The 14787-nt window shown below is 43.7% G+C and overlaps 1 protein-coding gene across 1 annotated transcript in view; it reads left to right on the forward strand.

Moving 5' to 3' along the window:
- Oca2 (OCA2 melanosomal transmembrane protein) overlaps nucleotides 1–14787 on the forward strand; it is a 209294-nt gene that overhangs the window by 65171 nt on the left and 129336 nt on the right. The window contains exons 17-18 of the mRNA XM_057756393.1: nucleotides 5253–5310; nucleotides 6500–6608. Of these exons, the coding sequence (XP_057612376.1) occupies nucleotides 5253–5310; nucleotides 6500–6608 (167 nt within the window). The remainder of the gene's footprint in view (nucleotides 1–5252; nucleotides 5311–6499; nucleotides 6609–14787) is intronic.

Consider the following 14787-nt stretch of genomic DNA (forward strand, 5'->3'; position numbering starts at 1 on the left):
CTCCGCCACCCGGGCCTGCCTGCACGCCGGTGCCTCTGCCGCCCGGACTTGCCTGCGTGCTGGTGCCTCCGCCGCCTGGGCCTGCCTGCGCGCTGGCGCTTCCGCCGCCTAGGTGTGCCTGCTGGTGCCTCCGCCACCAGGGCCTGCCTGCCGGTGCCTCCGCCGCCCGGAACTGTCTGTGCCTGAAGGGCTCATTTGGGCTCACTGTTTGTCCTAAGGTACTCGCTGTTGCTATGATCAACACCATGACTCAAAGCAAGTTAACGAAGACAGGGTTATTTCATCTTACAGCTTACATGGTTGAGGGAAGTCAGGGCAGGAATGAGGCAGAAAGCAAAAGGAAGCCCTGGAGGGATGCTTACTGGCTTGTTTTCTATTGCTCACTCAGCTTGTTATTCTATACAACCCGGAACTGCCTGTCCAGGGTGATACTGCTCACAGTGAGGCGGGCATTCCCAAGCCAATCATTAGTCAAAAAAATGTCCTGTGGTCTTGCCTCCAGGCAACCTGAAGGAGGCATGTTTTCAGTTAAAGGTGCTTCATACCAAATGACACAAACTAACCAGCACAGTTGACCCCCTTGTCAATCACTCTTAAGCCATAACCTCTCCCGGTTTATTTTCAATATGTTATGTTACTATTCCAACATAAAACATAGTATAACTTTAAAATCTTTATATATATATATATATATATATATACATACATATTTAATTCTTGAGAATATATTATTGGTTGTGAGCCTAGCCTATAAGGGCAGATCCATCTCTCCAGCCATAGAGATTATAATATGAATACATTTGGGGGCTGGAGAGGTGGTTCAAGTGGTTAAGAGCATGGGCTGTTCTTCCAGAGGACCCAGGTTCCATTCCCAGGACCCACATGGCAGCTCACTACTGCCTATGACTCCAGTTCCAGGGGCCTCTACTCCCTCACACAGACATACATGCAGGCAAACCATCAATGCCATAAAACACAAATAAATAAATTTTATACCACAAATACATTATTTTCTCTTTCCCCTTTCTCCCTCTAAACCCTCCCATGTTCCCTGCTTCAGTCGCTTTAAAGATTCATGGCTTCTTTTTTCATTAATTTTTGCTACATGCATTTATGTTTATGTGCATACATGAGTATTCCTAAGTGTAGCCTGCTCAGTCTGTATAATGTTAATTCTATGCACGCTTTCAGGAACGATCATTTGGCACTGGGTAATCAATTGGTGTGTGCTTCTCTGGGGAAGACTGTTTTGTTTCTGCTACTCTCAGCGTTCCTTAGTTGCCTGTAGTTCCTTATGTAGGATTCAGTCTTAGTGGTCTTTTGCTTGTCCGCCTTGGCATGCCTATGGTGCCATTCTTGTTCAGTTCCTGTTTAGGGAGTCATATTGGTGAGACTCTCCGGGTGTTTCTTCTGGCATTACTAGAAGACACAGTCTCATAGCAACCTCCCTGATCCTCTGGCTCTTACAATATTTCCACCCCTTCTTCTGCAATGTTCCCTGCCCTTTGGGTGCAAGAGTTGCTTTGTAGAGGTATCTATCCACTGGGGCTGGGCTCTACAACTCCCTGAATTTTGATTGGTTGTCCTTCTCTGTTATGGTCACTGTCTGTTGCAAAGAGAAATTTCCTTGATGAGGGCTAAGCGCTACACTTGGCTGTGGATATGAGGACAAAAATTTTGAAATGTAGTTAGGGATTATATCAGTTTAGTAAAATGGTGGTTTCTTGGTTCTCCTCCAACATCCTTAGTAATTGGTGATATTTCCAGTACCAGACATCATTGCCCTCTTCCAGGGTAGGTTTTAAGTTCAATTAGAGAGCTTTTGTTTATTGCCAAGGTCTGTGTGCCACTAATCCACCATTAGGGTTCTGTCATGCTGGTCACTGGCGTGTCACTCCTAGGCAGCATCGCAGCTGCGTAGAAGAGTTGGTTACCTTCTTTCTTCGGAAGCATTCATGGTGCCTTCTCCTACCAGGAAAGCTAGTCCCGAAGGAGGAGGCATTCAGGGGAGGTCCACTTCAGAGACCTCTGAGCACTGATGCTGACGTGCATAGTGTCTTGCTTCCCACTTCTTGGGGGGAGGGGCAACCAAGCGCAAGAGCAACAACCTATGTTTTGGACATTTCTCGGACAACTTTGACCCACAATTCTAAAGTTTTTCATGCCCGATGTTGGGTCTTTGTACAGTGTGGTCTTTGGCGTTTGGAGGAAACATTGTCAGTCAAGATGAGAAAATTTCATTTAAACTATGTCTATTTATACAGAGAGTTACATGTATTACAGGTTTTTGAAAAGGTAGATAGTTAATAGCATGATTGCTTGTGACTTTTCCAGACATGCTTGCTCTATTCTATCCTGATTCTCCTTCTTCTGAGTTTGTCTTTCCCCATTACCTTGTCAGAGCTTCTCTTTCCCATTTCCACAATTCAATCCCGTGCACCCTGCTATTTCCTTCTCCACCACTCCTCCAACCCCCTACCCAGGCAGTGGTTCCATTTTGCTCTCTTAGTTTCTCAGCTACTGAAGGATATGCACCCCACTTCTGAAGACTGGGAGTTAGCAGCCTCAGACGAGCGAGAACAACATAGGTTTGTCTTTCTGGAGCCCCGTGACCGCTCTCAACATGGTCTTTTCTAGTTCTATCTCTTTACCTCCAGATTTCATCATTTTCCACAGCTGCATAGACGTCCACAGCGTATATGTTCCATTCTTTGGTCCTCCATTTGTCAACTGAAGAACATTTAGGTTGTTTTCATCTCTTGGCTATTATAAAGAGAGCAGCAATGCACATCGCTGAACAAGTGCCGTCTTAGGGTCTTTTCTTGTGTTTCAGCTATGTTAGAATATTCAGGTCCTGCTACGGGGGGATATCTGGTCTCTAGTGGAGACATATTGCCTTGACTGTTGTTGATTGCATTTTTATGCTGTGTCTAGGCATCTGGGATTGGGGTGGTTATAGGTCTAGGCGCTGATTTCTGGATTTGAGTTTGTTGGATGGGTGTTTTGTTCCTGCTTTCTGTTTTCTCCCCGAATTTTGGGGCATTTTAGGGCTGTGTGATACCTGGTAGGAAATTTTCTTGGACCTGATAGTTATGGACACTGGGGGTTCCAGGTAAAAACGTATTTCTGAGTATTGGGAGCTAACATTTAGGAATGGGGATAGGCTAGGGTTCTGAAGGGCTTCGCAGGAGGGGAAGAGCAGAGTGTTCAGCCAGAATCTGCTTATTTTGTCTGCTTGGAATAGGGGAAGACAGTGAAGAGAGGTTACCCCAGAAGGTCCTCAACAGAGGATGAGATAGGGAACTGGACATAGAGAAGCAGGAGAGAGGAAGATCTTCAGACAGACTACCTGCTTGCCTGACCAGGAGTGGGTTAGCAGGGAGTGCCTGCTGGAGTTGGGATTTAGTGGCAAGGAGGGGGGGTTAGAAGGGTGTGCTGGCTAGCCTCATGTCAGTTTGACACACAAACTCACGTTATCTGAAAGGAGGGAACCTCAACTGAGAGGAGACCTCCATGGGATCTGATTGTAAACCATTTTCTTAATCAAAGATTGATGAGGCAGAGCCCAGGCCTTGGTGGATGGTGACATATCTGGGTTGGTGGTCCTGAGTTTTATAAGAAAGCAGACTGAGCAAGCTAGGGGAAGCAAGGCAGTAAGCCATGGTTTCTGTATCAGCTCCTGCCTCTAGCTCCCTGCCATGTTTGAGTTCCTGTCCTGACTTCCTTCAATGATGAACAGCAAGGAATATGAAAAAAACAGGAAACAAACATAAAGTAAAGGCGGAGCACCATGAAAAAAAAAAAGCTTTTGAATAAGAGGCATGAACTAGGGAGAAGCCCAGGCTAGACCAGGTCTTCAACAAGATCACAGAAAAAAAAAAAAAAAACCTTGTACCCAAACTAAGCAAAGCCATATACAGACAGATGCAAGATGCATATAGAACATCAAATAGACAAGACCAGAAAAGAAAATCCCCATAGAAATTCATAGTTAAAACACTGAGCATACATAACAAAATAAGTGTATCGAAAGCTCGAGAAATAAAATACTAGTCACATAAAAAGCAGCCAGTTTTATGTGTGAAGCCAAAAACGCGCTAGTAGGTTCTACAGTTCCATCTTCATGTCGGCTCGAGTCTTCTTCAACCCATTTATCTCCACACTGAATTCCATTTCCGACCCCCATATTGTCGTTATTACCAGTCTTATATTTGTGTTTTCTTGGGGATCACTTAGGTGTTTATTCTCCGTATGCTCTTTCTCTCCAATTTCACTTAGCTGTTTCTTGGTGACGTCTTTAAACTGCTTGAATTCTTTAATGAAGTCGATGGCTGTTCTCTTAAGTTCTCTGTCCTTCAGTACATAAGACCACAAGGCAAAATAAATCCTTTCTTCCATGAGTTACCTTGGCCACTGTGTTTTATCACGGAGACAGAACAGTTACTGGCCCAAGAGCCCACCGACCAGTTCTTATGAGGGGCTCTTACCACACTCCTGAGGTCGCAAGCAGCGTGCACCCTTGCCTTGGCATGGTGGTCTGTATTTGGGTTCTTTTATTTGCAGGGTTTGATCTTTCAAAACTTTGGTCCTTGGGGCAGCCAAGACGACTTAGCAGGTAAAGGTGCTTGACATCAAGGCTGAGGACCCAAATTCAGGTCCGGGAACCGACACGGTAAAAAGAAAGCAGATTCCTGCAGGCTGTTCTCCGACCTTATGCTGGGCTGGATGCAGCATACTCCCAAGTAAACTGAAATAGTTTCTAGAGCTGAAAAAATACGATCAACGGAATATGTATAGCTGTTTTCCTTGTTATTATTCTGTAAGCAAGCATAACAGCAGCTATTTACCTAGCATTTTGTTGGACTAGGTGTTGTGACTAAAATAGAGATTCCTGAAAGTGTGTGGGAATATCAGGGCAATACCTCAGACACTGCCCCATTTGTCCGTCATTCTCGCGCACTGGCACGTGATCTTTAAGACATTTTTCTTCTTTACAGTTGCTCTTAAAACGTCTCTCCACTTTCAGATCATGATTTTTGTTCTTTTTCTTTGGGAATATAGAGTAAATAGCTTTCCTAATTTCCGTGGTCACCTTCATGGGCATCATGGGCATTCCAGCCCTCACACGACTGTGCCAGGATTCACAAATACATCTAGGCTCTCACAGCTGCCCATGTCGCCTTGCTAATCTCATGCAGCAGCAGTGAGCCTCCTGCAACACAGGAATAATGATAGTCCTTTCTCTCTTACAGACAAATCTCACAGGAAGATAAAAATTGGGAGACCAATATCCAAGAGCTGCAAAGAAAGGTATCGTGTCTTCTTTTCTCAAGGGCTTCTGACTTGTAGGAAAGGTGATTATTTTGCTTCTTAGATTTGATTATCATTTTCAGCTGACACAGCTAATTGTAGACCATTGTGTGGCATGGTGCCGTAGCCAGACGGAGGTGCACCCTGGGCTCGGCTCACACCAGCCCACCTGCATCTATTGTCATTTCTGTGTGCTGGTCCCTTCAAAAATGTCTTTTTTTCCCTATGACCTCAGATTCAGCTAGTAATGGAAAAACATTGCTGTTTTTATTCCTATAGCTTTACCTGAGGTATAATTTATTTTTGTGCTAATGAGGAAAATGATTGCCTAAAATGGTAGAATTATTTTGTCAGGAGATGGAAGATTTTTCTGTGTGCTGAAGATGCATGCCAAGTGTGCCCTGGAAAGGCCTGTGGCCACCCTTTAGCCGGCCTCTGCTGTTCGGTTCTCTGACCCAGAGAGCTTACAGGGCATGCGTTTTTGAGGTGTAATGCAGGGGATGGAGTTCTAGGGACGGGTGTGAGCTGTGTGTATCCTACCATTGTGGGCTGGACTTCTGGGCAGAGGTTTGCTTATACTTTCCGCCCATTTTCCTGCTGTGATAATCTGTCCATGGAGCCCAGGACTTCTGAGGGACTCACAGGAAACAGTACCCTCATTGCCTTGTCCCCCCGAGTCACGAACACTTTGCAAAGACACAGCACTCTCTGCGCTCACAAGTGTGTATCTGCCCCAGTACTTGTGAACCCATGACAAGAGGCAAAAACAGCATTTCATGGTCTCTGGATTCCTTTTGCTGGAATGACGGTATTTAAAGAATGCCTCAAGCGTGTTAAAGACATGTAGAGCTGGTACTGTCACAGAGGTCATGCTTGAGCACCATACCTTGTAACAACTCAGGTGGAGCATCATGTGGGTGCTACTTACAGGAAGGACATCAGAACTCAGACACAGGGCACACAGGCATGTGTCTGAATCTTATAGTTTCCACAAAGTATCTAATATCTCACTGCGCGACAGTGTACACTCTCCGGGAATAGAAAAAATTTCTTTAGTTCTCATAAGATTTTGACATTCTATCTTTAAAAGGAAATACTTAGAGCAATTCAAAGGATGTAGGACCGTGGACATGCTTCGAGAATCTGAAGACTGTCCCGAGAAAATGAGCTGTGTTTCTCTCTCTCACAGCACAGGATAACGGACAGGATTCTGCTTGTCAAGTGCCTGACGGTGCTGGGGTTTGTCATCTCCATGTTCTTTCTCAACTCCTTCGTCCCTGGCATTCATCTTGATCTTGGTGAGTCTACTATTCTGTTAACTTCTTTGCCAACTTTTGCATCTGATGTGGCCGTGTGGATGGGGAGGCGTCCAAGCCTGTTCCCAGATGAATGACTGTATCTTCCACACAGCGTGACATCACAAGCAGGCTTGGGGGTGGAGCTTTTCCTGTGTTTCGGCAGCCGCTCCCCAAATGACCATTCAGAGGCTTAATAGTAACTGTATATGCTCAGCCAATAGCTCAGCCTTATTACTAACTAGCTCCTACATTTCAAGTTAACCCATATTCCTTATTAAAGCTCCGCTATGTGGCGGTACATTTATTAGCAGGGAATGCTCATCTTCTGCTTCCTTAGCATCTGCTGGTGACTCCTGACTTCACCCTTTTTCCTCCCGTGTTAGGCTCTCCCACCTACCTCTACCCTGTTCAACTATTGACCAGTCAGTTTCTTTATTAAACCAATCAAAGCAATACCTATTCACAGTGTCCAGAAGGATGGCTGCAAAGGGGCTGAAAATTGGGAGAGCTCTACCAAGCTCAGTGTCCTGTGTGGCTACAGATGGTTTCTCCACGCAGTAAGCTTCTTCTCCCAGTCCATCCCTTTGGTCCTCCCACGTTGTCAGCACATCCTCTCTAGTGGTTAGCCACCACCCTTCTCCAGCTCGTGTCAAGGTCAGAAAAATGGCTCTCTCAGGTTGGAACTCCCAGGGCACATCCTCGCCACAGACACCCCGCACTTGCCACAGACTTCATGTTCTGTCACAGCAGTCTTTATGTTGGTACTTGAAAGATAACCGAAAAATCTACTAGTAAAACCTACCTCTTCTGAAAGTATAGATCAACAAGAAATAGATGTTTGATGTAGCATCCAGTTTGGCTGGCAAGCCTGGTTTGGTTCTGAGCTGACAGGTGTTCTTTATCAACACCAGAACTGGTCTTCCTGGAACCTCCCGAAGTCCCGAGGAAAGCAACAGGCAGTGTTAATGATGGCATGGATCTCAGCTGCGTTTGGTGGGGGCACATCTAGAAATGGTTACAGTGTGATTGTTTTAATTATACCCAGGCACGCCACAATTTTACCGTTACAAATTTTCATCACTGAGAAGATGGCTAATGAAACAAATACAGTGAACCTGGTAGACCCGAACAGAAGGCTTCCACTGGAGATATTGGGAGGGGGGCTCACAAATAAGTTAGCTTTATTTGTGCTTGAAAAGAGTATATAAGCATTTGAAAAGCTAACCACACAAAGGACCTTACATGCTTATACACATCACTTTTTTTTTAAATTTAATTTATTATTATTATTTTTTTTGTTGCTAACATTTGTCACATCTTTTTTGTTGTTGTTGTTTTGGTTCTTTGAGACAGGGTTTCTCTGTGAAGTCCTGGCCATCCTGGAACTTACTCTATAGAACAGGTAGGCCTCAGACTCAGAGACCTGCCTGCCTCTAATTCCTGAGTGATGGGATTAAAGGTGTGTGCCACCATGGCCCTTAAAGACACATCTTTATATAAACTTTTAAAAAGTCTTGGTTACTGTTGGGGAAGATCAGCTTTTTTTTTTTTTTTTTTTGAGATTGTATTTTATTTTAAAAGATAAATAGTTTTTATTTGTGAAAACATACAATATATCAATTGATTTAAAAATAATGTATGTTTATGAACTAGAAATGTCTATTATTTTCATATGAGATGATAAACCAACAATTTTTGTTTAAAAATGGAAGTTGTTTTCTTTGTTTGCTAATTCTTAGTTTTCAATACATCCAGATCACAATATCTCCTTCTTCTACTCCTCCCAGTTTCCCCTCCGCCTCCCCGCTCTCCCAGGTCCTCCCACTTCAGAAAAGAGCAGGCATCCTAGGGGCATCAACAGAACAGGGCATAACTAGTTACAATAAGACTAGACCCAAACCTAGTTTCATAGCAAGACCGGGCAAGGCAACCCAATAGGGGAAAAGAGCCCCAAAACAAAAGAGTCAGAGACAGCCACACTCCTGCTGTTAGGAGTTCTACAAAAACATTAAGCTAGCATCAATAACATGTATGAAGAGGATCTAGCACACACCCCTGCCGGCTCCGTGATTGTTGCTTCAGTCTCTGTGAGCTCCTATAAGCCCTACTTAGCTGATTCTGTGCACTGTGCTCTCCTGGTGTCCTCGACCCTCTGGTTCCTGACATTCTTTCTTCCCATCCTCTGTTGGGTTCCCTGCACTCCAAAGGGAAGAGACTTGATGGAGATCTCTGATTTAGATTCTGTAGATGTCTGGCTGCGGGTCTCTGTACTTGCTTGCATTTTAATTTTAATACAACATTTTCCTCTTCCGTTTTCTTCACACAAACCCTTCTGTGTGCTCCTCCACGTTTCTCCAAGTTCATGGCCTCTCTTCTTCATCAGCAGTTTTTGCACATATATATGTATATGTGCAAAATTTCTCAAAATGCAATATATATATTTATATAACTTAATAAATTAATATATTTATTTATATAACTTTAACTTGTTGAGCCCATATGCTACTCATATGTAGGTTTTCAAGGCTGAATGTTTGGCACTGGACAACCAATGCACCTTTTGCTGGGCTAGGCCACATTGCCTGATCTCAGTTTTACCCAGTGGCCACAGTTCATGTAGGGCGGAGGCCCCGGAAGCTAAGCCTGTGTACAAAGACATCTCGTTTCTTTGTGCCGCTGTTGCCCCTGTGACTGTGAAGTAGAAACTTCGGTTCTACTTTTAACACCAGTGTTGTTTCTCTTCCCCTTTAGTTTGTGGACGGATATCTTCTCGGGGATCCGAGGATACACATTGCCTTTATTTGCTTCCTAATCCTGAAAGGTCAGGTAGACTAGCAAAGAAAGTCTGATTAGCATTTTAAGACAGAATATTTAAATGGGGATATCTTCATTGTATGTAGTACTAGTTTTCAGAAGGACGTCTTCTTGAAAATGCATAATGTACTTTGAACACCTCTCCCCATTCCAGCACTGCCTCCTTTTCCCCTCCCCTCCTACTCGTCCCCTTGTCCCCTACAGTGCCCCTTCCATGTTCATGTCACATATATAATGATCAGATACAGAATCTAAGGACCACGAATTACAGAGACCGACTTAGCTGTATTAATGTAGTGGCAATAAGTTGCATCCATTTTCCTGAAAATGACTTTCATTCTTTTGTGTGTGTGTTCCACATATTCTCTTCCCTTCTCCCCACTGTTGGATACTGAGCTGGTCCCACGGCTTAGCTGTTGTGAACCGAGCTGTAACAGACATTGGTACACAAGTGTCTCTGTGGTCGGTGGACTTTAACTCCCTGGAGCCAGTACGTCGGAGTGGCATAGCCGGCTTGTGTACTTGATCTAATTTTTAGTTGCTTTTCTTCTTTGGAGAATCAGCCATGCTGGTTTCCGCAGTGTCTGTACTAACTGATAGTGCATCAAGGTTTTGTTCATCATGTGCTCGCTCTCTTTCTTTCTGTTTTGCTTTTCGAGACAGGGTTTTCCTGTGTAGCTCTGGAGGTCCTGGCACTCACTTTGTAGACCAGGCTGGCCTCTAACTCACAGAACTCCATCTGCCTCCACCTCCTGAGCGCTGGGTTTAAAGGCATGCGCCACCACCCGCCTGGACTATCGTGTACTCTGAATGACTATCATTCTGACAGGGTGAGGTGGAGTCATAGCATAGATTAAATATGAATTTTTCTGATGTTGAGGGATGTTAAACATTTTTTTCATCCGTCCATGGCTACTTGTATTTCATATTTTGTTAGTTCATTATATTAGTCTATTTATTGATTGATTTACTAATTTATTCCTATTTAATTTTCAGAGCTTTGCATATTCCACAGGTTAACTGTCTTTCAGTTACATGGTGAGCAAAGATGTTATCCTATTCTGCAATGTAGGAGCAGAAACTCTGAGCCTGTAAGAGGGGGAAACAGGGAGAACAGGTCGGGATTAGCACCTCTGCTTCCTAAGGATTTATTTTTGTTATTTTTATTATGTGTATGTGTGAGTATTTTTGTGGGAGCACAGGGACCCACAAAAGCAAGTGGCTAGAATCATGGGGATTGTAAACTCTCCGATGTGGGTGCCAGGAATCAGCTCAGGTCGTCTACAGAAGCTCCTGTGTCATCCACCGTGAGAGGGGCTGACCCACATATAGCGTCCCCAAGAAAACGTACAAACCTTTTCTCAATTGCGGTTCCCTCTTCCAAAATGACTCTAGCTGGTGTCAAGTTGACATACAAATGAGTCAGCACACTATGTGTTGTGTAAATCAAAAGTCAAATAACACAGAATAGCCTCACATAGCATCGTGGTATAGTTATGTCATAGCAGGTGAAACGTATCATGTCACAAAACATGAGAACATACATAGAGCATCCATCACGTGATACGATGTAATGCCCTGCAACATAAGGCGCATGGTCTCATGCAGTGCACAAGGACGTTGTGAGACGCCGACCATGTGACACGTGTAGCATCCTCTGACACATTCCTTCTCTGAAGAACCGGAACCTAAGCACGGCAGACTCAGCATGCTCATTTCTTAAAATTACTACAGAACAAATGGATTTTTTTCTTGTGAAATTATATTTTTGACTTATAGAGATTTATGTAATTACCAGCAGAATCAGAGTATCATCCCATAAGCCCCCGGCTCTCCCTGGTGACTGTTTCCTCTCCCATCAACAATGGGTCAGTTTCCATCCTTAGCAAGCCATCTGTTTTGAGAACGTCACTTAGGTGGCATCAGGTTGGATGCAACCCTGCACTGACACTACATGGCTGGCGCAGCCTTCCGCTGCAGACTGTGTCAAAGCTTGACTCCTTTGTTGCTGAGCAGCGGTGAGCCCATGTTTAGCAACAGTGAACAGAGTTGGTCCAAATGGCAACCAACTTCAGGATTTGTGTGAATTTAAATGTTCGTTCTTGGCTATTTATCTAGAGGTGAGACCATTAGTCTTATGTGTTTGTATGTTTGACTGTAAAAGATAATTGCTGGAGTTTTCCAGAGAGGCTGTTCCTTTTGCCTTCCCACAGCCTGGATGCAGCCTCAGCAGCACCAGGTAGGATGGATTCCTCCCTTAGGGCTCGGCTGACGCGCACGAGGTGTCTCTTAGTGACTTTCTGTCTCGGCACAGTTTATTTGTTGTCTTTGAGGGAGTCTTTTTAGTGACAGGCAATCTATTTGATTTGTCGTACGCATCAGAGAAGAGTGTGGGGATGATTATGGGCGGCCAGCAGAGGTCAGGTGAGGACAGGCTTTGAGAGGTGTGCCTGCAAGAAGCCACTGCGCATGGGCAAACCTACTTGTCCCTCGGTCGCCATGCATTTTCTCTTTTCCTGGAAACTCCTCAGTCAGTCTATAGAATCTGCTCTAGCCATACACAGAGGAAAGGCTGCTTTGAGTTTCAGAGTCCCAGGCGAAGAGTCTGGTTGGGGCAGGCAGTGTTGCTTCCCGAACACTGGGAATGCCAGCCACGAGAACAGGGCCACATAACACATAGCTGTAATGGCCAAGGGCATACTTTTTAGAGGAAGGGGGTTGTTCTAACTGAACATTCTTCAAACCTCTTAATACATTCGTTAATCTCTCTAGTGTCTGGTTGGTACAGACATTTCTTGGTGTCTTTGAGAGGTGATTTCAACACTCCCCAGGGATCCAAAAACCTTTGGAGGCTCAAGTCCCTCAATTAAAATGGTGTGTCTTTCCATATAGCCTAAGAACCTCCTTCTCTGGGCTTTAACTCACCTCCAGATGACTTCTGCTCTTCCTCCTCTTCCTTCTCCTCATTCTTCTGCTGTAGTACTTGGGATTGAATTAAGGTCCTCACAGATGCTAGACAAGTTCCCTACAATAGTCTCTGCCACTCCATTTAAAATTATTTTGAGCCAGGTCCTCGCCAAGTTACTCAGATTGGCCTTGAACTCACTGAAGTCTACGCTAGCTTTGAAGGTTTCATTCTCCCGGCTCAGCCTCCCCAGCATCTGGTAGCTTACAGTCTATTGCCAGGTTTTGCTGATAGTGTCTCTTTCTCTTCAAGTACAGAATTTTTCACTTTTGAAGAGGTTGCGTTACCTCTTCGAAGACTGTGATTTCGGTGTTACATCTAGCTGACTAGTGCCTACTCCCAGGTCATGAGGATGTGCGCCTGTCTCCTTTAGTTTAAACTTTTAGTTATTCGGTTTTGCTCATCAACCCATTGCCTTTATTTATTGCAAGAAATATTTTCTTCACAAGAAGTACTGTGATTATGAGCAGAGTCTCTGTGCGAGAGAGCTCTATTCATATTTTTATTTCTTCTTGGAGCAGTATCAGTGGTTTGTATTTAGGAGTTTTCTTCTTGGAGCAGTATCAGTGGTTTGTATTTGGGAGTTTGGTCATTTCATGTGAGTTAACAGAACTGAAGTTTTAGTTACTTTCTAAGTAGGCTAATCTGGATTTCATGTGGGTTAGCATGAAGTTCATGGTTATCTGAGTAGGTTAATCTGCATTTCATGAGGGTTGTCATGAAGTTCATGGTTATCTGAGTAGGTTAATCTGCATCTCAAGGCCAGTCGATGCATTAGTCACATTTCTCATCACGGTGACAGAATATCTGACGAAATCAATGTAATAGATGAATGGTTTATTCTGAGTCACACTGGAAGTTTACATTCCTCATGCTTGGGAGGGGCGTGACACATGTTTGCACTCTCCATGGTGGTGGGGGCCTTATAGCATGACTTTTTCATATCTCAGCAGACAAGGAAAGAGACAGCTTGATCTAGAAGTAGAGTCTCCTCACAACTTGAAAGGCCCATGCTAGGCTCCATGCTAAATGGCTCTACCACCTCCCTAAACAGACCCATCAACTGGGGGTCAACTGTTCAGCATGTGAACCTGTGGGGGATACCAAATAGACCTGCCAACTGGGGGTCAACTGTTCAACATATGAGCCTGTGGGGGACATTTTGCATTCAAACCGTAATAATTTAGCTAAATATTTGTCAATTTTATGAATCTTTTCAAAGAGTCAGTTTTGGTTCCATTGATTGTCTCCATTGATTTGTGTGTTTTCTGTTTCATTTGTTTTCAATATAACCTTCACCATTTTCTTCCTTATGCTAATTTTGGGTTTATAGTGCTCCTGAACACCAAAGTGTAAGTGATTGGAGCAGGCTGCCTTATTTGATTATTGCCTTACCTGTTCTCAACAATGCTGTCCTGCTGGGTTTCCATTTCCACTATTTCAAGGAATTTTAAATTTTACTTTTAAGTTTCTAAAAAAAGTCCTATTAAAGAGTTTATGCACTGTGATGCTTCATTTTCACGCATTTGTGTATTTCCCAAACTTTCTGTCATCATTGACTTCTGAATTTAACTCCAGTGTAGAATCCAGTTTATCGTGATTTCAATACTCATAAGTTTATTGGTATTTGTTTATGTGATAATACATTTTAGAGAATTTTCCATATGGACATGAGATGTTTCACATTTGACTTGTTTAAAGAAGTGTACAGACACCCATATTGTTGACGTTTTTCCTTTTCTGATTCAAGGTCTTTGTTGATCTGTTGGTATTTTGTCCATGACTGAAATAAGAGCATTGAAGTCTCCAAATATTATTGAGTTGTCTATCCAATTACTTCCTCTTATGCTTTATGTACTTAAAAACTTTGTTGTTAGAGGCATCTATGGACTCGTAAGACTTTCTTTTTATCTTTTTTTTTCTTTCTTTCTTTTTTTTTTTTTTTTTTATTTTTCGAGACAGGGCTTCTCCGTAGCTTTTGGTTCCTGTCCTGGAACTAGCTCTTGTAGACCAGGCTGGCCTTGAACTCACAGAGATCTGCCTGCCTCTGCCTCCCGAGTGCTGGGATTAAAGGCGTGCGCTACCACTGCCCGGCTCGTAATAATTTCTTGGTGGATTTTCTCCTTTGCCATCATTTTTCGGCATCAGTTTCTTTCATCTTGAAATCTTCATTGCCTGACATCAGCACAGTCAATCCAGCATTTACTTCCTTACTCTTACTAATCTATATTTAGTTTGACATCTCTGTCACTTGGCTGCAGCTCTAGCCCTTGTGTTTTAGAGAAAGGTACTAAGGGACTCAGTCTGGCCTTAGACTCACTGTGAAGTCCAGGCTGGTTTTGAACTCATGGCCCTCCTACCTGAGCATCCTAACTGCTAAGATTACAAGTGTGTGCCATT

Source organism: Chionomys nivalis, chromosome 23 (assembly GCF_950005125.1).
Source record: "Chionomys nivalis chromosome 23, mChiNiv1.1, whole genome shotgun sequence".
NCBI classification, from domain to species: domain Eukaryota; kingdom Metazoa; phylum Chordata; class Mammalia; order Rodentia; family Cricetidae; genus Chionomys; species Chionomys nivalis.